The sequence below is a fragment of the Stegostoma tigrinum genome, chromosome 26 (assembly GCF_030684315.1).
Source record: "Stegostoma tigrinum isolate sSteTig4 chromosome 26, sSteTig4.hap1, whole genome shotgun sequence".
Taxonomy (NCBI): Eukaryota; Metazoa; Chordata; class Chondrichthyes; order Orectolobiformes; family Stegostomatidae; genus Stegostoma; species Stegostoma tigrinum.
In genome coordinates this window covers 24,742,844-24,767,110 of record NC_081379.1, presented here as the reverse complement: position 1 = coordinate 24,767,110, position 24,267 = coordinate 24,742,844, and the positions used below count along the sequence as shown (strand labels likewise).

At 38.4% G+C, this 24,267-nt stretch overlaps 1 protein-coding gene across 2 annotated transcripts in view; it reads left to right on the top strand.

The window, feature by feature from the left end:
• Window positions 1-24,267, top strand: part of anapc5 (anaphase promoting complex subunit 5) — a 49,032-nt gene that overhangs the window by 17,171 nt on the left and 7,594 nt on the right. For both annotated transcript variants that reach the window (XM_048555986.2, XM_059655050.1), the window contains exons 7-15: window positions 4,704-4,805; window positions 9,863-10,053; window positions 10,629-10,710; window positions 10,853-10,945; window positions 11,702-11,883; window positions 12,684-12,819; window positions 14,935-15,009; window positions 16,280-16,401; window positions 20,304-20,411. In XM_048555986.2, coding sequence (XP_048411943.1) covers window positions 4,704-4,805; window positions 9,863-10,053; window positions 10,629-10,710; window positions 10,853-10,945; window positions 11,702-11,883; window positions 12,684-12,819; window positions 14,935-15,009; window positions 16,280-16,401; window positions 20,304-20,411 — 1,091 coding nt within the window. The remainder of the gene's footprint in view (window positions 1-4,703; window positions 4,806-9,862; window positions 10,054-10,628; window positions 10,711-10,852; window positions 10,946-11,701; window positions 11,884-12,683; window positions 12,820-14,934; window positions 15,010-16,279; window positions 16,402-20,303; window positions 20,412-24,267) is intronic.

Below are 24,267 nucleotides of genomic sequence, written 5' to 3'. Positions count from 1 at the left end.
ACTAGCTGAAACATTAATAACTAACACAATGTCCCCTCTTTGATCCATATCACCTTCCCAATCTTCCGAACATTCCATTTCGAGTTTAATTTTGAACACATTGTCATACTTTTTGGGACAGTTCATGATACTTTGAATTATACCCAAGACATTGATTTACCATATTTGCGCATTTCTGCATTGCAGGCTTTCATTGCGAGTCCCAAATTCTCTTTGCCTCTCAAAATTGTCAAAAGCATGTCTGACCTCTACTTCTCTCGGTAAAATTTCTTATTTCGTATTGTTGCCTGTGATCAAATCTGGACTGTCTTGCCAGCTGACTGTAAAAAAAAATTGGAAGATGCAATTTTGTCATATGGCTGATTGCCCAATTGCACCATGAATGCTGTTACAAAGGAGTGCTTTATGAATTTTTAAGTGCTTCCAACATTTGTTCTGGTAGTTTGTGTCTATCAGCAAATTTAACACCTGTCAAAACTAGAAGTCTCAGCTCGATACATTGACACTGTTCAATAACTTAAATGCCAGCACAAGATTGGGAAATAGCCAGCTAGAATTTTTGTGGTCCTGCTTACAATTTAATTAATTCCATTATGTATTCTTTTATTGCACTGTCTTCACCCTTTTCCTAAAGTTTGTCAAAATCTAGTACCGACCTCTGCACACCAGATAAGATGGATGTATGTTTTCAACAGCTGGGTGGAGCTTCTTTTAAAAGCTCTCATTTGTCAAGTGGTATCAGAACAATGCCACTTGTAGCTTTCTGTATCCTGGCTCATTAAAGAAATGTATTATTGTGTTGCACCATTGGAGTTGCAGGTTCATACAAAGACGAGCAGGAAGTTCTGCCTGTGTACTGGCCAATATTTAGCACAAAACCATCACTTAAAGGAAGATCTCTGATTACTTAATTGATTGTAGTGGTACCTGGCTTCTGCAAATTGACTGCTGTATTTCCTACGTTATTACAGTGATTCTGGTTCAGAAGTATTTCATTGGCTGTAAAGCACTTTGTGACAGCTTGAAATTGCGAAAAGTGCTATATAAATACAAGCCCTCCTTTTACTATTTTTAGGTTTAACACCATGTGAACATTCAGTGTAGCAGTTTTGCTTCCAAATCAGTTCACCAACTTTTCTTTATTATGTACCTTCTCCCTGCTGTACCTTTCCTTTGACTGTTCTCCACAGATACATTCCTTAAAAGTTACCAAATTCGGAAGCTAAGAAGCTTAACATTCTGCTTCTGAGTAAAGTGCAGTCCTTAATGTGTCCCAGATATTAGATCGAGTCACTGTTTGGAAGATGCACACCATGACTGTTTCGGAGTGTAAGGTATCAGTTTTTGAGTACCATACCTCCCACATTGATGGTTTACTTGCCTGTTACAAATGAAAAGCACTTCCTGTCAACTTAAGGAATTCCTGTAGATGATTATCTGAGTATTTATTTGTCTGATCGCATACAGGCAAAGGGTTGGAGGATGAAGCTAAATCATAATGTTCATTTGGAAAGTTGATGCAGGTACTGCACAATGACGTTTCTATTCTGCCAGTCTTTGGTATGATGAGATTTTCTGAAATGTAAAATATTGGGAACAAAGAATCAAATAGTAACTAAAGTAAAGGCTCAAAATTTTCATGCTTGTTTTGAAATTCCTCGATAGCATCCCTTTGCTCTGTTTTGGTATTCTCCCCCAACTTTTAGTAGCTGTGATTTTAATAATTTCATCATTGCTTGTGGAATTCCATTCATGACACTCTCCAGCTTTACCACTTTTTCCTCTCTTACGCCACTCTTTAAAAGCTTCCTCATTGACAAAGTTCATCTGTGTAGCTTATTGTTATATTTTCTTTGATAAAATTCATCACATGTGCCTTGCGTCATTTTCCCAGAGGCAGAATTTTTCCCTCCCAGGAAGCAGCAGGGAAAGTAGTCAGATATTTCAATTGTCTGTTGCAGCCATCAGCAGAAGATTCTGCTCCATCTTAAACGTGTTATTTTAATGTGAGCTGTTTGCGCTAATGTGATTATCAACAAAATCCAGTGCAGTTGCTTGTAGCTCGCGACCATTTTAAATTTCACTTTAGCTCTCTGGGGTAGAATCCCAAAAATTCCCAACCCTGCCAGTAAAAAGATTTCTCCACATCATGGTATAAATGGCATTCCCCTTATTTTAAATTCTGCCCCCTAGTTATAGACATGTATCTTGTCTATTCCTTTAAATATTTTGCAAGGTTTCATGAGATCACCTCTCATCCTTCACAGCTATAGAGAATACAGGTCCAGTTTGTCCATTCCAGATGGAGTTTAATTTGGATAAATGCAAAGTATTGTACTTTGGTAAACAAGGGCAGGACTTCTGCAATTCATGGTAGAATTCTGACAAGTGTTGTAGAACAGAGAGACCCAGGGTCCAGGTGCATAATTCTTTGAAATTTGCATCAGAAGAAGACAGTGTGATGAAGAAGGCATTAAGCACGCTTGCCTTCATTGCTCAGACCTTTGAGTTTAGAAGTTGGGATGTCATTGTTGAGGTCATACAGGACATTAGTGAAGCCTCTTCTGGATTACCGTGTGCAGTTCTGGTTATGGTGTCTAGAGATGTACAACCCAGAAGCAGAACTTATAGTCCAACATGTCCATGCCGACCAGATATCCTAAATAATTCTAGTTCTATTTGCCAGCATTTGGCCCTGTAATTCCTTCCTATTCACGTACCCATCCAGATGCCTTTTAAATGTTGAAATGGTACCAGCCTCCTCCACTTTCTCTGGCAGTTCATTTAATACATGCGCCACCCTCTGCATGGAAACGTTGCCTCTTCGGTCCCTTGTATATCTTACCCCCTCACCTTAAAAGTATGCCACCTGGTTTTGGACTCCCTCACTCCTGGGGGAAAGAACTTGAGTTTTCACTCTATCCATACCTTTCATGATTTTATAAACTTCTGTAAGGTCATCCCTCAGCCTCTGGTGCTCCAGAGAAAATACCCCCACCTTATAGCTCAAACCCTCCAACTCTGGCAACACCCTTGTAAATCTTTTCTGAACCCTTCCAAGTTCCACAACATGCTTCCTACAGCAAGGAGCCAAGAATTGAATGCACTATTGCAAAAGTGGCATACCCAATGTACTACATAGCCACAACATGACTTCCTAAGTCCTATACTCAATGCACTGACCAATAAAGGTAAGCATGCCAAATGTCTTCTTCACTGTCCTGTCTATCTGTGACTCCACTTTCAAGGAACTGTGAACCTGCACTCCAAGATCCCTTTGTTCAGCAATACTCCCCAGGACCTTACCATTAAGTGTACAAGTCCTACCCTGATTTGCCCTATCAAAATGCAGTGCCTCACATTTATCTAAATTAAACTCTATCCGCCACTCTCCAGCTCACTTGCCCATCTGATGAAGGTGTCATTGTATTCTGAGGTAACCTTCTTCACTGTCTACTGTACCACCAATTTTAGTGTCATTTGCAAACTTACTAACTGTACCTCCAATGGGCCCATTCCAAATCATTTATAATAAATGACAAAAAGCAGTAGACCCAGCGCCGAGTCTTGCAACACATTTCTGGTCACAGGCCTCCGATCTGAACAGCCCTCCACCACCATGCTGTCTCTTACTTTCAAGCTAATTTTGTACCCATATGGCTAGTTTTCCCTGTATTCCATGTGATCTAACCTTACTAACCAGTCTACCATGCGAAACCTTGTTGAATGCCTACTGATGTCCGTATAGACAGTGAACACTGCTCTGCCTTCATCAATCTTTTGTCCTTTCTTCAAGAAACTCAAGTCAATGAGACACGATTTCCCACGCACAAAGCCATTTTGACTATCCCTTGCCTTTCCAAATATAAGTAAGTCTTGTCAGAATCCATTCCAACAAATTACCCAACACTGCTGTGAGGTTCACTTGTCTATAGTTTCTATTTGTTAGCGACTGATCTGCTCACAACCTTCCTATGTTTATCTCCCTCTGCTCTCTGACAAAATTAGTCATTTGATTGACCCTTGACTCTTCCTTTTTAAAAAAAAAAAGTTGCATCCATTTCCAAAGTAGATCAATGAAATACAGATAGTTCTGAACAAATGTGATAGTTTGGTTTTTGTGTGATCTTGCATTATAAGAAAATCACAAAATACCTGCGCCATTTAAAATAATGGGGCCGGTATCATGTTTTAGCCAATACAGGTAAGGGAAGTTTGGGTGTTAAACCCAATTCATGTTGAAGAAACATGTGTTTTAGCAGAACCGACTGTAGGAGGTAAGGGGGGTTCTACATTATAGCTTCTAAAAGAGACAGAAAATATAAGACCTAGGCAACATTTCATAAAAACGGTCAACTGTTCCACTTATCTGCAGTTGAAATGAGTTAAAATAGTAAGTTTTTGGAGAAAAACACCTGTAGGAATATAATTCCCAAGAGAGACAGTGTATGTGCGATGTAAATGCGATGTTTAATATTGACTTTGAATCACAAGCTGTACACTGATTTAAATTGTCCTTGATCAAATTAAAAAACAAGTTCATGCTTATGATCATTCCCACAATGTGAAAATCTTCTGTATGTATGGAATTAAATTCTGCTTGGCGTACATTTAAAGCATTAAATAATACTATGATGTCATCACTGGCTAGTTTATCAGCTTTGCTTATATGAATTGATGATTGTGGTTATTAAATTTTGTAGGCATCGCTGTTGAAAAACAATGAAAACAAGGCTCTTTCACCAGCTACTCTACAGAAAGAACTAAATAATTTACTCAAATTTAATCCTGATTTTTCAGAAGCTGTAAGTATTTGAATTCTTAATGTGTTTGAATTAGATTCCTCTTTCTTGCAACAAAACCATTTGTAATAGTTTTTAAAATTAATAATGAAAATGAGCCAAATTAGTGATGCTTTATGATTCCCATTAGCGAAGTAATGGGCAGAGTAGTTTGGGCCCAGCTTCAGCCATAAATGTTGAGTGGATAGTCCATCTTGGCCTCCAATAGAAGTCCCTAAAAACAGACTTGTTGTCTTTGGCCAGTTTGATTCACTGAATGTGATATCAGGAAATGGCTGAAGGCATGCTACAATGGTTATGGATTTTAACAACATTCTGGCAATCATACTGAAGACTTTTCACCAGAACTATCTGCAACCCTAGTCAGCTGTCCTAGTACAATTACAATACTGGCATCTATCCAGCAATATGAAAAATTGTGCATTAATGTGCTGACCAAAAGAACAAAGTCAAATCCAACCCAGCCTGTTACCACCCATCATCCTGTCATTCATCAGCAAAGTGATTACAGCCTCAAGCCAACCATGAACAGAAGAACTTAATTCCAAGGATGAGGTGAGAGTGACTGCCTTTTACGTCAAAGTAATATTTAACTGTATGACATCAAGGAACTGTAGCACACTTGGAGTTGGTGGGAATGGGGATGGGATGGCTTTCTGCAGGTTGGCGTCATGTTCAGCACAAAGGAAGATCATTATGGCTTTTGGCAGTCAGTGGCGTCAGACCAAAGACGTCTGTGCAGACATTGCTAGGCCCAACTGTCGTCAGCTGTTTCATTAATGACCTTTAATCATAAAGTCAGAGGTAGGTATGTTCGTTGGTTGTTGCACAATGTTCAGCCACGTTTCACACCACCTCAGATATTGAAACATTCAATTTCCATTTATGCCAATACGTAGAAAACTTATAAGCTTAAATGTTAAGTAACATTCACATCCCAAAGTGCCAGTGAATGATCATCTACAGCAAGTGAAAATTTACCATTTTCCATGGACATTTAGTAACTTTCAGGAAGTTCAGCACTTCCCAGAAAAATGCTTGCTTGGCATCTCATCCACCATCTTTTAACGCTCACTCCCTTCACCACTGACGTGCAGCAGTGGCAGTGTGCACCATTTACAAGGTGCAGTGGAGCAACTCTTGATGTCTGTCTGACACTATTTTCCAAACCCACTACTGCTACAGCTTAGGACCAAGGTAGCAGATGTGTAAGGATAACACCACCTCCAAACCACATAGCGTTCTAACTTGGAACTACAGTTAGATTGTGATCAGTTGTATTCTGATAACTCAAAACCCCCATCTTCTGAAGAAGTGTCCCAACCCAAAAAGTCAGCTTTCCTGCTCCTCTGATGTTGCTTAGCCTGCTGTGTTCCTCCAGCTCCACACTGTGCTAACTCAAAACTCCAGTTGTGGCAAAATTGTCAGCCGGTCCAGCTGGCAAAATGGGAAGTCCAAGAGCTAGGTGCCTGTAACAAGCTGAAGTTCCAGTCTGATAACTCTGGCTTAGCTGAGCTGTTACATGCTTGTCATATGACTGAGCCAGACAACCAGAGTGAAGTTTAATTAAACCTGTGAGAAAGTTTGAAGTACTGTCAATTGGAAATGAAGTGAAGTTGATGTAGCAAAACCAAAAAGCAACTATTGCGAAAGAATGGGCGATTGAACGATAGAGTCTGTGAAGTTAAAGATGAACACCTTGGAACAGTTTGACATGTAGGCATTCTGTCCAAGGGAGGGGGTGAGAATAGCTGCCTGTCCTAATATTTCATAGGTCTGCTAAGGTGTTGCAAAGCAGCTGGAGCACAGAGCATTCGCAATTCTGCAATAAATGGAAGTAGTCCTAGGAAAGAGGCTGGATCACAATGGGTTCACCTGCAGATATAGATGACTGAACCAATTCAAAACAAGGCATGTAGTCATCTTCCAAGTGGTAAGCGTTAAGGATGTGGCAGTTGTTGTTCATGTTTTGGACACTTCGAATGGTTTCTATGTGAACTCGTTTACTTGGGAACTATACTTGCGAGACGAGCAAAAGGGTCAGAGTTGACTTACAATTCAATTATTCGCAAAGTACCCTCAAGAGACGAAAGGGGCCATATGGCCTTAATACTTTTAAAGTCCTGCTGTTACGTGACTAAACTCACGATTTTTCCATTAATTACTTTACCAATCACAACATTAAGTCTCTGTCGTAATACTTATTTAAACTACAGCTGGCAACTGGTCTAGGACCAGGAACTACCAATGCAGTTAAAACTTGCCAGGCCATGCAATCGGCTCTGATGAACTTGAAGATTGGTCATCTTTCTCTTTGCAGGCGGTTGGAGCTCTCCTGCTTGTGGAAGTCAAGTGTTTGCTGTGGGAATAACCAACGCGTGACCCTTTTAACCCTCCCTGCGATATCTTTGCAGAAGGACTGGGCGCCAGAGAACAATCGATCTTACAGGTTAAGGCAGGACGTCCAGTGGGCTTCCAGGCATACGATGTGTCATGGGTGTATCGCCCTTGGAACCCAGGGTGCCCCCGAGGCTGCTCATCTTACTCCAGTACCCAAAGCAATCTCAGTTTCCAGATTAAATCCGGACTTGTCCTTGCCTTCCTTTGTCTTAAATGGATGCTTTGTGCTTGACCTGTCCTGAGAGTCCCATCAGCTCTGTCTGCTCAATCGGGCCTTCAGCTATCTGGCCATACAAACATGGCAGCAATGACAAATTATTGGCTTCAAAATAGTCTTGCCCATGTCCTAAACAAGTATATACCAAAAGGCATTTTTAACGTGGATGAAACTGGAAACATTTACTGTCTTTTACCAGATTACTCTCTATACATTTTATGTTGAAACGTAATGGTGGAAAGCAAAGCAACGAACGTGACCCTGCTATGGTTTCTACCAAAATCAATGGCACAAAATAGCTGATCTTTGTTGGAAAAGTCTGTGAAGACACGTTGCTTTGCAAATAGCAAGTGACCACTCTTGCAGTATGATGTTAACAAAGTCCCTTGGGTGTCCGTCAGTAATTTATCTAAGGCATGGATCTGGAAAGTGGACAAAATGTAATAACAGATGATGTGCAGGCTAGGTGGATTGGCCCAGCTAAATTGCCCGTAGTGTTCAGGGGTGTGTGGGTTATAAGGGGATGGGTCTTTGTGGGATGCTCCAAGGGTTGGTGTGGACTTGTTGGGCCGAAGGGCCTGATGCCGCACTGCTGGGATTCTATGATTCTATGAAAGGAAAGTGATCTTCATGATAGATAACAGAGCCCCTTAAACCCCGCTGACCTTGAGGGTTAAGCTGATAGCTTTGTCTCCCAATGCAAAAGCCAATGTTCTGGGGTGATTAGGAGCCTTAAAACCAACTACCAACACTACCTGATCTCTCAGCTTTTCAAGGTCATAAATAAGAGCAGCAATACAACTCGAATTTTGTAGAGATCGTGTTCTTGAGGAAGAACAGTGAAAGACAGTGAGGATGCCACATTCACCGACTGCTTCCATAACACTAGGTTTAAATGTGCTACAACTACATGCAGAAGATGTCATAAATGAGGAGCAGCAGATGTGACCAGCTGATGTGATGATCAGGTTCTTTCCATTGCCTGTAAGAAGCCACCATGGAATTTAAAGCGAAGGCAACTATGGAAGCTTGCATCGAGGTGCCTGCACAACTGAATTGACAGATGAGGAATTCATGGATGGAGTATATTCTTACAACAAAGGATTCGACCTGTCTGCATCCTGAGCTGAGCAATGCAATTCAGAATGTTGCACTGCAGCACAAAAATATGAAAAACATGTTTTACTGCATTATGACTTGGCGATGTCTATAGCCCTAATCCAAAGATAGCTTGCCAAGCATAAGAGAATTATTGAGATTTTCCAGAGCTAATTCAGTGTTTTTCCATGCCTTTTATGGTGCAAAGTCAGCCTGTTGTAAGTTGTCAACAATTTGAAAAATTGAGATTACTTTCACACGTTTGCTGCATCAATGTTGTCCTTTTTTCTGACATAGGAACATGTTCGTAGGCAAACAGGTTACATAAGAGCTTCCTTGAATCACTGAATTTTTGGGGGTATGCATCCTAGGATTTGACCTGCTATTATTTCACTGTACGTCACTTCTCCTTCAGTGTCACGGGATCAAAATCCCATTGGGGGCAGCTCAGTGATTAGCACTGCTGCCTCACAGCGCCAGAAACCTGGGTTCAATTCCACCTTCAGGTGACTGTCTGTCTGCGATTGCACATTCTTCCCATGTTGGCATGGATTTCCTCCTGGGTGCTGTGGTTTCCTCACAGTCCAACGATGTGCAGGTTAGGTGGATTGGCAATGCTAGATTGCCCATTGTATCCAGATATACACAAACTAGGTGCGTTAGGCATGGGAAATGTCGAGTTACAGGGATAAATTAGGGGGGTGGGTCTGGATGGGATGCTGTTCAAAGGGTTGATGTAGACCAGTGGGCCAAATGGTCTGCTTCTACACTAGGGATTCTATGATTCTATGAAAATCCTGGAACCCCCTTCCTTACAGCATTATGCATGTAACCTCATCCTCCATCATGGACTGAAGTCCTTCTAAAAGCTGATTTACAATACCTTTTTAAGGCCAATTAAAGATACACTCATTCCAAGACAAATTAAAGAAAAGTAGGTAAATGATGACACAGGATCATTTAGAAAGGGCATACCATTACTTTACTGATGAATGAATATGTAATATTTGATTACATTTCCAAGTGCTGTAAATATTATGTTTTAATATTTCATAAATTATGGGGTGGTAATAGAATATATTTCTGTGCCTCTGAAGTAATTTGGGTTCTTAAAATCTGTTAATTTGAACTGATTCGACAAATTTTAATCTATGGCTGTCACATTTTAATTCAGTGACAGTCCTTGATGACTCTCTCTCTCCCTCCCTCAACAGAACTTAATTGTGTCAAAAGAATATAAATTAAATGGACTGTGTTTCTCATAAAGTACTTTGAAAATTTGTGTGTGATTTAATATGTTTTAACAAATATATAATTTGTATATGTATTTATGTTGTAATTCCAGCATTATTTGAGCTACCTAAACAGCCTTCGTGTACAAGACTATTTCAGTGCTATGCACAGCCTGCTTCACTATTTTGATCGGTTGATTCTTACTGGCAGTGATAGCAAAAGCAGTGGAGAGGATGGATTTGGACGAAGTTTGCGATATGCAGCTCTCAATCTCGCTGCTCTTAACTGTAGATTTGGCCATCAGTGAGTATTAGGTTTGATTAGTTATTGAGTCCATGTTAAAGAGTCTTAAATGTGAATGTTTCTAATTCTGTATAAGTTAAGATTTCCTCTCTAAATTAACAAAAGATTTGTAGCAGTACATAGCTGATGGAGGCAGAGTACAGCAATAATTAGGTGATTTTCAACAGTGTCTGCAGCATCACCACCCACCTATCAATTTCAAACTTCTCTTTTAGTTGTAGTCCAGAAACATTGCTGAAGCAGGCATGTTGAATGCATGAAGTATTCCCAATTATGTCTGTAACAGAAGCAAAATGATTGTGCTAGAGGTGACCTGTATAACTTTTGCTGAACCACGAGATAAATTGATGGTACTGTAAACAAAAATGTGTTTTTTATTCACATTGGCATGGCTATTTTTAAATGACAATACAAATGTGGGTTTTAACAGCAAGGGATCCCAGGAGTTAAATAATATTGGAGAACCACTTTCCAAGGTCTTTCTCTAATATATTTAGGACATTTAGACTATAGCTAATGCCTCTACATAGCATGTGCTTTCTGATGATCTGACTTTGGAATCTTTGTATGTGCAGGGAGCAGGCCCAGTTTGCTCTACAGGAAGCTATTCGTATTGCGCAAGAATCCAGTGATCATGTCTGTTTACAGCACTGCCTGGTAAGGAGTCTTCGTTTAGTCTCTGCATTATTCTGTCTTTAGTAGTGCATTTCTACTAATTTGATGCTCTGAAAAATAAATATTAATATTGATGTTTGACTTTAGTCTAAGTTCGTCACACCAATCATGACTTTGTTTCTAGAGTTGGCTGTACATTCTGGAGAAAATGAAGGGATCTGATAATGCAGTTCTCGTTGAACATTCTGTGAAAAAGGCTGGACAGCTTGGCTTACCTGTGAGTAATTTTGCTTTCTAGAACTAGATACTAATTAAGCATGAACAGTTATTAATTAACTTCCCTTCTGAGTAATAAAACTAATAAATTTGTAAACTCCAAAAGATAATTAGTTTAGAAGAATTTGCGTCTACACTTTTAGGTGAGAACTTTATTTCAGTTAACCAGGATCCATAAAACTTTCACCACTGATTATACCACCATCCATATCTATACAACCATGTCAAACTTAATTAACTCTCAATATATCCATCATTTATTCCCTCATTCTATTCGGTCTCAGGTATTCCTTCAGACCACATTAGGTGATAACAAAAGTTAGCACATTTTCTACTTTAACCTATAATCAGAAATGTCTTGTAAATAAGTATTTGTAGTACTCTTTATGGAACAATAACATATTGACCAAGTAAGGAAACTAAAATTAAATTTCATGTCTTATTGCCATATGACCACGTAGATTTTGAATTGGACTGGCAAACACAGTTGAGAGTTGATTTTCTATCACTTAAACCTTTAGTTTAATAAATATAGTAACTGTGAAATAATAAAAACCCAACTGCTTCATGTGATGTCCTTCATAGAAGGGAATCTGCCATCCAATCTGGTCTTGCCAACATAGACTGCAGCTGTCTTTATATGCTCAGAGTTCTAGCTATTGCAAATGAATGCTGACTTGGTAATGTGTACCACTTTGCATAAACAACACAAATGATGAGTCTGGTGTGTTAATGTTTAACTGCTTTTATTTTGTAGTATCTGGCATCTCTGGGCATCCAATCACTAGTACAACAAAGGACCTTTTCTGGAAGGTCAGCTAACAAGTTAATGGATGCCATGAAGGACTCTGACATGTTACATTGGAAACATGGGCTTTCGGAGCTTATTGATGTAAGCATAGCTCAGAAAACTGCAATTTGGAAAATGTATGGTCAAAGGTATGTAAAAGTATGTTAATTTTTGTATGAACTCTGCACAATAAGTTGCATACCATTCAACCCCTAAGTTGAATGCAACTAAAAGTGTATGCATTATTCAGTTATATCTTTCATTATTGGTTAACTGGGAAGGACAAATAGTGACAAAAATAGAAATGGCTGGAAAACCTCAACAGGTCTGGCAGTATTTGTGGAGAGATATCAAGAGTTAATGTTTCAGGTGCAGTGACCCGGAAAAGTGATTTCTCTCCATAGATGCTGCCAGCCCTGCTGAGTTTTTACAGCAACTACTGCTTTGTTTCTGATTTCCAGTTTCTGCACTTCTTGCATTCTTTTTGTTTAGGATCTAGTCCAATTCTGTTACTTTCTGATACGTTATCTCAAATAACAGAGTGATAACTTGCAAAAAGAATAAAAGCACCAGTCTCTCTATTACGTTTCTTCTAATCATTAACTGAAATTGGGAACTTTGGGAATGAGCTCGTATACCCTGGCACAATATTCTAGCGGGTGATATGAGGCTTATCAATGATCACGAGCAAGCAGATTTGTCAGATGGAAGAAATGGAGGCATAACAATGGAACCTGATCTCTATTCTTTTCCTTCCTTTTATGAGGTGATACTCTAGATTAGAGAGTTGGTGCCAAGTTTGCAACCTTGTTCTGATGTTGCTTTGTTCCATATTTCTGAATTACATGAATTAGTTTTACATACTCGATGAGACTTTCAAAAGTGTTTGTCATAATTGCCAATAAATTACAATTAATGCGAATACTGAAGTCTTTTTAATTATTTCTAGTACAATGGCACTACAGCAAACACAGCTTCTTCTGTATATGCACACACTGGAGTCCGTAAATGTGGATATCCATCAAAATAACACTGAAGCAATGGCTGTAGTACTTTGTCACCTGGCAGAACTTCATGCAGAACAGGTAAGTTGGCTTTGTGAATTTTTTTCATCTTTCACCTTGCCAGCTGTTTTTTTCCCCTGCAGATCTTGCTAATAAAAAAAAATTCCATCCCAAGTGACCATTTTCTATGTGTCAATGTTAACAATATATTGATCACAAGGAACCTTTATAGTTGAGTCTCAAACAATGCATTGATTTGCATGCTTGACTGGAATTTACTGGATGATAGGTAACAACTAGGCAATTTCACTTTACTTCTCCCTTGCTGACACCAATTACAGTGCTTCTAATGCACCTCAACTGAGATTAGGTTGCCCTGCATAAACCAAGGGCAAAATCTCACTTTGTCTAGCAGAATTATCTGGGATAATTGAAGAATGTTTCAGCCAGCTATTTAGAAGAATATTGCTTGAAGATTTTATTTACCTGAACAGTGATCTTTCTGACATGATTCCAGTTCCTAATTACAGTATAATGTCACATGGTTAGAGTAGTAATCATGTGGTGATTGCATTTTCTTAAACTCTCAGAAGAGGGAGAATCATTGTTCCTCATGTTCTGTCTCTCAAAATTAAAATAAGCCTAATAGAGTGTTATTTCCTTAACACAATCTCCAAATTAATATCTCTTCATACTTGAAAGCTGTCCTTTCCAAAATCGTGAAAGATGTTAATTCCATTACTTTGATCCAGAATTGGGATAAAGCTGTGCAGAACATCTGTTCTGGATGTGTAGGGGCCTACTCTGATATAGTGGTTTGTTGGCCAAAAATAAACCTACAGCTGATTTCACCTCTGTTTAGTGAGATCTCAGTGCCCTTATTTAGGTAGATTTAGAACTCAGTGAAACGATCCTGGACATGTCTCATCACTCTGTGCTACCACCATTAAATGTTTGAGAAACTGAAATGAAAGTCTCTATAATTAGAAAGTCTTGCATTATGAACAAAAATTAACTTAAATTCTGCACTTCACAATATTATTTAGGAATTTGGTAACGTTTAAACTGGTCAAAAGGACTTTTTGTTTTGATTTAGCAAGTTTCATGTAAGGTTCATAAGTGTTATTTGGCTAAAAGCAGTTACATAACCAAAACATAAGAGGGAGCTATTAGAGGTAGCCATAGCTGAATGCTCTTAATAATTTGTCTCTACGCTGTCAATTCAGTTCTTTCTGGCACTGTGGACTACTAATCACTTCCAAACCAACTTGGGTTTACTACTGAAAAATGTGTTAGTTTTATGACTCATATCTTTTTATATTGCCACCCAGGTTGATAGGGTTGTTAAGAAGGCGTATGGTGTATTAGGTTTTATTGGTAGAGGGATTGAGTTTCGGAGCCATGAGCTCATGTTGCAGCTGTACAACACACTGGTGTGGTTGCACTTGGAGTATTGCATACAGTTCTGGTTGCCGCATTATAGGAAGGATGTGGAAGCATTGGAAAGGATGCAGAGGAGATTTACCAGGATGTTGCCTGGTATGGAGGAAAGGCTGAGGGAATTGAGACTGTTACTGTCAAAGAGAAGAAGGTTAAGAGGTGACTTAATAGAGATATACAAGATGATCAGTGGATTAGATAGGGTGGACAGTGAGAGCCTTTTTCCTCGGATGGTGATGGCTAGAACGAGGGGACGTGCCTTTAAATTGAGGGGTGATAGATAAAGGACAGAAGTCCGAGGTAGGTTCTTTACTCAGAAGAGTAGTAAGGGCGTAGAATGCCCTGCCTGCAACAGTAGTAGACTCACCAACTTAAAGGGCATTTACATGGTCATTGGATAAACATATGGATGATAATGGAATAGTGTAGGTTAGATGGGCTTCTGATTGGTTTCACGGGACGGCGCAACATCGGGGGCCTGTACTGTGTTATAATGTTCTCTGTTCTATGAACAATCATAATGATTTGGCTCCATGAGGCAGTGATCCAGAGCTCCTAAAATAATTTCTGTATTAAAATAACAGTAACTGTGCAATTAATATTTTAAAATAACAGAAAATTGAATTCCCCTTTTCTTCATTTGGTTTATGTATTTAATAGAAACTCTAGCAGTTGAAATGCTATTATTATTTAATATTCTTTACATCCTTGAATGTGATTGTTAGTTTAAATAATACAAATCTTTTGAATTTGTAGGGTTATTATTCAGCTGCTTCTGAAATCCTAAAACATTTGAAAGAACGGTTTCCTCCCCACAGCCAGCATGCAAAGGTACAGTGACAGTTGTGCTAGCAGTTTTTGTTTGATACAGAAGATAAATGTCATCATTTTGACACAGTTTAGTTTTTAAAATGATTACAGTAATTTAATATTGCAACAGTTCTTCAAAACAAGCACTGTTAACTGCACTGAATTCAACAATTATTCAGTTTTGGGAAGAAGTGGTCAATGCCTGGACTGCAACTTTTACTTTGAATTAATGGAGCTGTAAATATAAAATAGACTGTTTACCTTAAGCTGCTGACAGCTGATTGACATGTGAATTTCAGTTTCTAAAAGAAAAATCTGGCAACCGATATCTGATGATCGTTAGGTTGTTAATGACCTATGAAGATCTCTTACTTCTGTTTCAGTATTCACGAAAGAACTGCTGTTGGATTCAGTGGGAGGAGACAGCTCACTGTCTAAACAACAGGTTTCACCAATTTGATAGGATGTAGGTTTGTAATCATGATCAGCTACATTGTTGAGTTCCTTGCAAGAGATTAAAAGAACAAAGGCCATAAATGTCCTCTCAGGAAAAGAGGGAAGCTGCAAAGAGACTCTTAATAGTAGAAATGGCAGTCTAAGTCTAGAACTGTGTGTTTTGTTCTTTTAGGATGCATTTATGATTAAGAATTGGAGCTTTGACTATTTATTTTTTCCAGTATAATTGCATGGATTTCAGAGAGCAAGCAATTGTAACCCAAATTTAGTTTGTAGTTCAGTTCCTATTTTAGTGTATTTGACCTTAGAAAGTTTGTGCAATTCTTTTAATTGTTGATTCACCAGACTGTTTCCAACTTACTAGAACGAATGTTGAAAGTTGAAGTCTTATAATTTTGACAAATATTGGACGGCTATATTTTCATGCTGCTTTTTTTCTGAATTACTGTGAAGATCTTGCTTGAAAATATGCCTTTGAAACATTAAGGAAAATAAAGTTGCAGCCTATGTGGTCTTCAGTAACATTTCCATTGTAATAAGATAATGTGTGGTTCTTAGCACATTGTACATTCAAATTCAGGTTTTTTACAGGTGTCCTTTATAAAGACAAACTTTTGATTATGTACATAAGTATCAGTAGAAAACCTGAATTATTATATGCCTACAGGAATTCTTACGAGGTTACTGAGTATGTACAATGGAGCAAATATATTAATTCAAGTTGAAATTACTATCTTACTGGCAAAAAAACAGACAGTAGAGTTGATATTGTTAATTTTCAAATTCTAAAGGTTCCATGCTTATAATCAATTTTATTTGTTTTAAAACCTATAAGCTGTGGATGCTGTTTGAGCAAAATATACAGTTTAATCGAGCAATGAGTGATGGGAAGTATCACATTGCTGACTCCCTAGTTCCTGGAATAGCAGCACTTAATGGGCCAGAAGGACTCTATAAGTAAGTATACGGAATAGTTTTCAGCAAAGCAAAGTGTTGTAGAGGTTTGGGACTCTCTTCTGCAAAAATTGGATCAATTATTTACTTTTTAACATCTGATTGATATATTGTTGCTCACCAAAGGTATTAAGAGATGTGGAGTGAAGACAGTTGTATAGAATTAGATCTGCAGTCAGTCATGATCTCATTGAATTGTGAAACAAGCATGAATAACAAATTGAATGATCTGGAGAGCCTTTCAGCTGTGAGCTTTGCTAACTTTGAATAGTTGTCTTGAATTGCAAAAACAAGCAAGGCTTACTTCTTCTAAACAAAATTGTTGGCATTATTATAAGTTTAGAGAAGCTAATGGCTAGATTTATTGCTTTTTGTCAGAAGATGAGGTTGCATTGATGAACGTTGTTGGAAGGAAATCTGCTGTATAACAATAATTCTAGTATACTTGAGGAAGGGTCACCGGACCCAACACATTAACTGTTTTCTCCTTCACAGATGCCGCCAAACCTGCTGAGCTTTTCCAGCAACTTTGTTTTTTTTTTACTCCGGTATACTTGTTTCTTTAGTTTTAATATCTCCTACATATTTGCTAATAGATTGAAAGTGCAAGTCACTATAGTTCCAGAGAACCATCAGTTGATGTCTCTCAGAAAGATATGTGGTGGTGAGTTTAACCTGAGGGACACCACTCCTCAGGACAGGGGCAAGGTTGAGAAGGTAGGGCCTTTCTGGTGACTTCAGCTGGGACGCAAGTTGAACTTTACTGTGTGTGTCATTATGCGTCGCAAACCAATCATATAGCCGGTGGAGATGACACTGTGTGTACAGATGGATAAACACAGCAGGCCGAGCAGGAAAGGGTTGTAGTAGAAGGGAGTTTCTCAAATTGGAGACCTGTAACCAGTGGTGTTCCACAGGGATCTGTGCTGGGACCACTGTTGTTTGTGATATATGTAAATGATCTGGAGGAAGGTGTAGGTGGCCTGATCAGCAAGTTTGCTGATGACACCAAGATTGGTGGAGTAGCTGATAGTGAAGGGGACTGTCAGAAATTACAGCAGAATATAGATAGACTGGAGAGTTGGGCAGATAAATGGCAGATGGAGTTCAATTCGGGCAAATGCGAGGTGATGCATTTTGGAAGATCAAATTCAAGGGCGAACTATACAGTAAATGGAAAAGTCCTAGGGAAAATTGATGAACAGAGATCTGGGTGTTTAGGTCCACTGTTCCCTGAAGGTGACAACACAGGTCAATAGGGTGGTCAAGAAGGCATATGGCATGCTTTCCTTCATTGGGCGGGGTATTGAGTACAAGAGTTGGCAGGTCATGTTACAGTTGTATAGGACTTTGGTTCGGCCACATTTGGAGTACTGTGTACAGTTCTGGTCGCCACATTACCAAAAGGATGTGGATGCTTTGGAGAGGGTGCAGAGGAGGTTCACCAGGATGTTGCCTGGTATGGAGGATGCTAGCTATGAAGAGAGGTTGAATAGATTAGGATTATTTTCATTAGAAAGACGGAGATTGAGGGGGGACCTGATTGAGGTCTACAAAATTATGAGGGGTATAGACAGGGTGGATAGCAGAAGCTTTTTCCCAGAGTGGGGGACTCAATTACTATGGGTCATGAGTTCAAAGTGAGAGGAGGAATGTTTAAGGGAGATATGCGTGGAAAGTTCTTTACACAGAGGGTGGTGGGCGCCTGGAACGCGTTGCCAGTGGAGGTGGTAGACGCAGACACGTTAGCGTCTTATAAGATATATTTGGACAGGTACATGGATGGGCAGGGAGAAAATGGACACAGACCTTTAGAAAATAGATGACAGGTTAGACAGAGGATCTTGATCGGCGCAGGCTTGGAGGGCCGAAGGGCCTGTTCCTATGCTGTAGGTTTCTTTGAAAGCTGACGTTTCGGGTCTAGGCCTGAAACGTCAGCTTTCCTGCTCCTACGATGCTGCTTGGCCTGCTGTGTTCATCCCGCTGTACACCTTGTTACCTCAGATTCTTCAGCATCTGCAGTTCCTACTATCTCTGAAACAATAAAGCCATTTGAGCTGTGTGACCCCACCCGCGCACCCCCCCAGTCAAAAAAAAAAAGAACTCGTGCATTTATCTTTTGGATTCATTTATGTCATGGCACTCATTTACTTCTCCATCACATTGTCAATTTTAGTCATGTTGTTATATGTTGCCTCAAATTTTATAATTGTATTGTGTTACAATTCAAAAACTCTCGTTTTCTAATTAAAATTAAGAACCACTAAGTAATAATACACAAAATTGGTAAGTAGAATCTGTCAATAAAAAGGAAACAGAAGTTCCATTAAGTTTCACCTTCTCCTTACCATTGTCTCCTTCAATTCTCCAGCTAGATAGGTTTAAAAATACTATTCAGAACACTTACTTTTTTAACTTGCCAATAAACAATTCTACTTCCAATCCTTAATGCATCTATTAAACTTCATCCTCTGATGCTCAGTTTTCATGAGTGCCTGAGAGTCCTTGAATTGCCCAAGTGTCATTCTACATATTTTGGTGCAGGTACATCTTTACGTCTGACACACTCTTAAAAGATGCCATGCCTTATCTGTTCTAACTTCTAAACCAGCCAGTTCCTCTAACTACTGTTCTGACTGCCACACTCCACAGTCTGAGTCTTTTCCAGGCCTACCTGTTCTGAAAACCACAACTCCCTCCCCACCTCTGATGCTTTTGTGCTGATCAAGCATGCAATTTAGAACAGTCCTAATTTGATACGTACCAGATAATATGCCATGTTCACAATTTCCAAGCATACATCAATTGTTTACTTGTACAAATATAAGTTTTATTTCTTCAATTTTAATTTCAAAGATTTAATAAAAGTAAAGTAAATAATCTATTGTGAAAAGAATTTTCAGGTAATGATTCACATTTTATTGGCTTTTTTTAATTCAGTAAGTGTGACTGACTCCTGATAGCCAGATGAACCAAAAAAAAAGCAGTGACATCATATTTTTGTTGAAATTCTAAAATTCTTACTCTTTACTAATATTCTTAGAATTTGAATGTAATAATTTATTATTTTTATGATCGGCAAGCAGCCTACAGGAAAGGTACTACCAATACTTGCTGCAATATGAATTTTCTGTTGACCATCAAATTTGATACCATTTTATAAAATATGTAGATATCCGTCCTGTTTGAAATTTCTACTACAGCGTTTCTACCTGACTGCCTTACATGAAAATACTTATACAGATTTTAAGTTGGATATATCTGAATTTCTTAGAAAAGAGATTAACAAACAAATTGTTCAAGCAACAGGAGAAAGCAAAACTTTGTAACATGGGTGCAGAGTTTAAAAATATAATTTACCATCTAGTCTCTCAGTAGATTGTAACTTTAATACATTACTGCCCTACTCCTGTGAGAGATTCCTCTATTATATTTCATTCTGAAGTTTTGAGATTTTAACCTTGAGTTTATTAGCCTCTTCAGTTGGCATACAATGCTTCTGACTAACGCTCATCTGTTTGAGCCTACCCTAATGCTTTCTATCTTGCTGTATATCCTGGGCTTTAAGAAAAGTAAAATTGAGTGTTTAAGTAGAGGAGCATGTAATCAACAAGGCTATAAGCTTTGATGTTTTCATTAAAAACTGATTGATTGGAATTTAATCTCCCAAAAACTGGTAAAAATCCCAGAATGATTTGGTATAGCAGAACCTAAATCATTGTCTTTAATCATGCATTGTGTATAACTGGCATTATAAAACATAATAATAAAACAGCACAATGCCATCATAAAAACGTGCTATATTAACTAAAATGCAGGGTGTTCTAAATTTAATTTTGATCGGTCCAGTGGTATAGGACCTCATAGTTTAACATTTATTGTTTTTCTTCCATGTTTCCCCAAAGGAAAGCACTTGTGCTGAAAGCTCAGAATCAAATCACAGAATCGTACAGACTTCTACAAAAGTTGTTGGTCCATTGTCAGAAGAAAAAATCTACCGAAATGTTGATAAAGTAAGTTGGGAATGATTACATGTGAGTTATCCAAAATGATGATAACATGAGGGATTGAACTTTCAGTCTGAGACAGGTCCTAGCTCCAGGTCCTGCCCTGTTGTGCTATGTTTTAAATGCACTCACTGCAGTTTTAAAATGCAGAGCCAGTTAAAGGCCAGGGATTGCAGGCAAGCTCAACCAAAAATAAAGACAGCAAGGGAGAAAGCCAGATAAGTTTTGTTGATTTCTTGAAACATGGTGCAGGCCATTACTGACTGAAAATCCCAGTTCATGTTGAGATAGGGTCTCCATTAAATCAGTTTGTTAATTTAACTTGCTTTTCTTTGAAAAAACTTGTGGTGGAAAACAGCACAATGGCTGGTGATGTCAGCCACCCTCTCCCGATCCAGAAAATTTGGCCCCATGTATCGCCATTGAGTAGGCTTGAGTAATATTTTACTGTGATGATGTATTACCTTTTCTAGATTACTAAGTCCGTCCGAATGAATGATTCTCAATCTCTGGTATAAATACACAACTAAATTTATTATTGTTTGGTACTAGAATTTATAAGGAATAATTTATCAGTGTTAGTCTTCAAGTTTTATTTTGAGTTTGGTTAAAATATAAAAATAGAAGCAGTATTAACATTGTAAGTAATAACACTCTGTTACAAAGCAAACATGTCTAAACCTGGGGCTTTCCGGTCAACTAATACAAAATTCTAACTGATACTAATTAGATTTGTGAAGAGAACAAACAGTAAGTGATGTGGAAAATTGCTATTTTAATGTATAATTTGAGGTTATGAGTGTACAACCTGAAAGAAGCTTACTACTGAAAACCTGGTATACCACCGACCAAGTCAAAACATGTTGAATGATATGTATGTACCATATCACGCAATTAATATCCAATTAATAGCCATGTACCATATCTCGCAATTAATATCCAAAATGAGCAGACCATTTTATCATTATCATTTTATTAATTAAGGAAAGTCAGCTCAGATTATTTCAAGGCACATGGTGCTTAACTTGAGTATTTTTTTTGAGGTAGTGTTAATGCAGGTGATGCTGTTTGGATTTCAACAGGTTTTTGATAAAGTATGACATAGCCTTCAATTTGTTTGACACTGAGATAAAGTGACATTGGGGGTGTGAACTTCGTTGAGTTACAGGTGAACAGTGGTTTTTGGACTGTAGGAAAAAATTAAAATTCCTCAGAGGTCATTTTGATAGCCCTTTCCAGTCTAACTGCTTTACAATTCAAAGGGTTTATTCATCATTTACACACAATCTTTACTGCTGTTAACAATCTCACATAACCAAGCCCCTCAACTCCCAACTCTCAGAGGTGTCCCCAGATCATATAAATAAGGGTACCTTACTTCTACAGGATACCCTAACTATCTAAATGAATGCACAAAGCTTTGATTTGCTCTTAGCTGATCTAATGTGCACTGGAAGTTCCATGCAATAAGGATCTCAAAATCCTACATCAGTAGTGGCAGTTCTGACATAACAAAACATTTTGACCATACAAAAGCAGTGAAATTATATGGAATCTTAGCAAATACTGATTTTTGTCTCACCTGAAGTGTTATTTAGAAAGCTTTAAAGGTAGTGCAGAAACATTATAACAAATAGTTCTGTTGCACGAGGGGAATTTGTCTGACTGGAGTAGAGTACAGAAGTTGGGACTGTCCTTTGAAGAAAAGTTGATGGTATTCAAAATAATGTAGTTCAAGACAATAAATAGAAAAAAAGCAGTTCCCCTGGTGGAGGTGACAAGAACCGGACCATATAGATTGGATGGATAGTAAGAGTCATAGAGATGTACAGCACAGAAACAGACCCTTTGGTCCAACTCTTCCATGCCAACCAGCAATCCTACATTACTGTTGTTCCATTTGCCAGCATTTGGCACATATCCTTCTAAACCCTTGCTATTCATATACTCATCCAGATGCCTTTTAAATATTGTAATTGTACCAGCCTCCTCCACCTGCTCTGGCAGCATTCAGTTCTGATTCAGAAAAGATTTACAAGGATTTTGCAAGGCTTGGAGGGGTTGAGCTTTAGGGAGAGGCTGAATAGACTGGGGATATTTTCCCTGGAGCATCGTAGGCTGAGGGGTGACCTCATAGAGGTTTATAAAATTATGAGGGGCATGGATAGGGTGAAAAGCCAAGGTCCTTTCCCCAGGGTAATGGAGTTCAAAACTAGAGGGCATAGGTTTAAGGTGAGAGCGGAAAGATTTAAAAAGGACCTAAGGGGCAACTTTTCATGGAGAGGAGAAAAGACATGTATACATTGCAAGTGATTGGGATGTGGAATGCACTATTCAAGATGGTGGAGGCTGAATCAATTTTAGCTTTTAAAAGAGAATACCATAAGTAACAAAAGATTTTGAAAAATTGCAGGGCAAGAGCCAGAAGTGGGATGGACTGAACTGTACTTGCAGAGAGTCAGTATGGCTTCAATAGGCTCAGAGTGTGCAGCATAGAAGGAGCCCATTGTATGATTTCATGTGGGCCATTATAGCTCAACCAAGCAGGTTCTCATATCTTCTATGCAAAAGTATTTTTGATGGGCCAAAGAAATAGGAATTTGGCTTGACTTGAAGCTTCCTAATTTAATGCACTGTAACCAGTTGTAGTATCTCAGCTGCTATTCTGAAGAATGAAATTACCTACATACTAGGCATTATACGTGAAGTTCTCTTGAAATGTGTTTTGGCTTCTCACTGCATTTAAAATTTGAGCCCTGGGGAGGACTAGTCAGAATAAGATTGATTTAGGATTTTGCTGCGAACATCACTGACAAAATCACAGAACTATGAGGAGAATGTCAATTTGTCTTATCTTATTTCTTTCATCCAGGAAGAACTATACATCTTTGCTTTTCGATTGCAGAATTTGATTTGTTTCCTACATGATTCCAGCATTTTTGGTCTTGACAACTCAATCTAGAAGTCCAATCCATGTGTTCCTCAGTCTTTGTGTCAAGAGGAATTCCCTGATTTCTGTCAGACTGCTTTTTTATTCTAATTCATTTAGTTATTTAAATACTAGGATACATACACGTTCAGTTGTAGTAATGCAGGCTCAAGTCTATATTGAGACATAATACCTCACAATCCAATATGTTTGCTCAGGCCTTTATTGACATCATACCTCATAATGCAACATTCACACTTCACAAATCCAGTGTGAGTGCAGACTTACTTCTTATGCTAATTATAGCTTTAAATTCTGCATTACAGTACCATACCAACCATAGCATCAATAAAACATAGTATATCAACAATATGTACATTTGAGACAGAATAACATGACTACAAAAATGAGTTAAATCTACTCAGTCTCTTCCAATAATTATATATAAACCCATACTGAGCAGAAAGCTTTTTTAAAATCATTGTGCTAGTCTTACAGACAACCCGGGACCTTGAGGAACTTGGGTAGCATGAGTTTTCGTTCCTACATAATTGTTCTTGGATTTACTCCAGCAGAGCTTTTCCATTTATATTAGTTAGTTTGGGAACAATATATAGAATCAGTTGGTAAGCAGTTGCCCCAAGGGATAGATGAAGCATGTCACTGAAACAGACAACTTATTTTGCAAGTTTCTAACTCAGTGTCACCCTAGTATGTACTACATATGATGTTGGAAGGTACCAAGGCCGGGTTATTGTATGAACCAAATTATAGTGTTATGAAAAGTTATTTACCTACCTTTTGATTTGTGTGATGCAATCGTGGATACAAAGACAGCAGAACTGAAATGAGACACAAAGTAACTCAAAGGACCATCCCATAGCACAAGCAAAAGAAACATAATATTTAAGACAAAAATGGTGGTGAATAAAA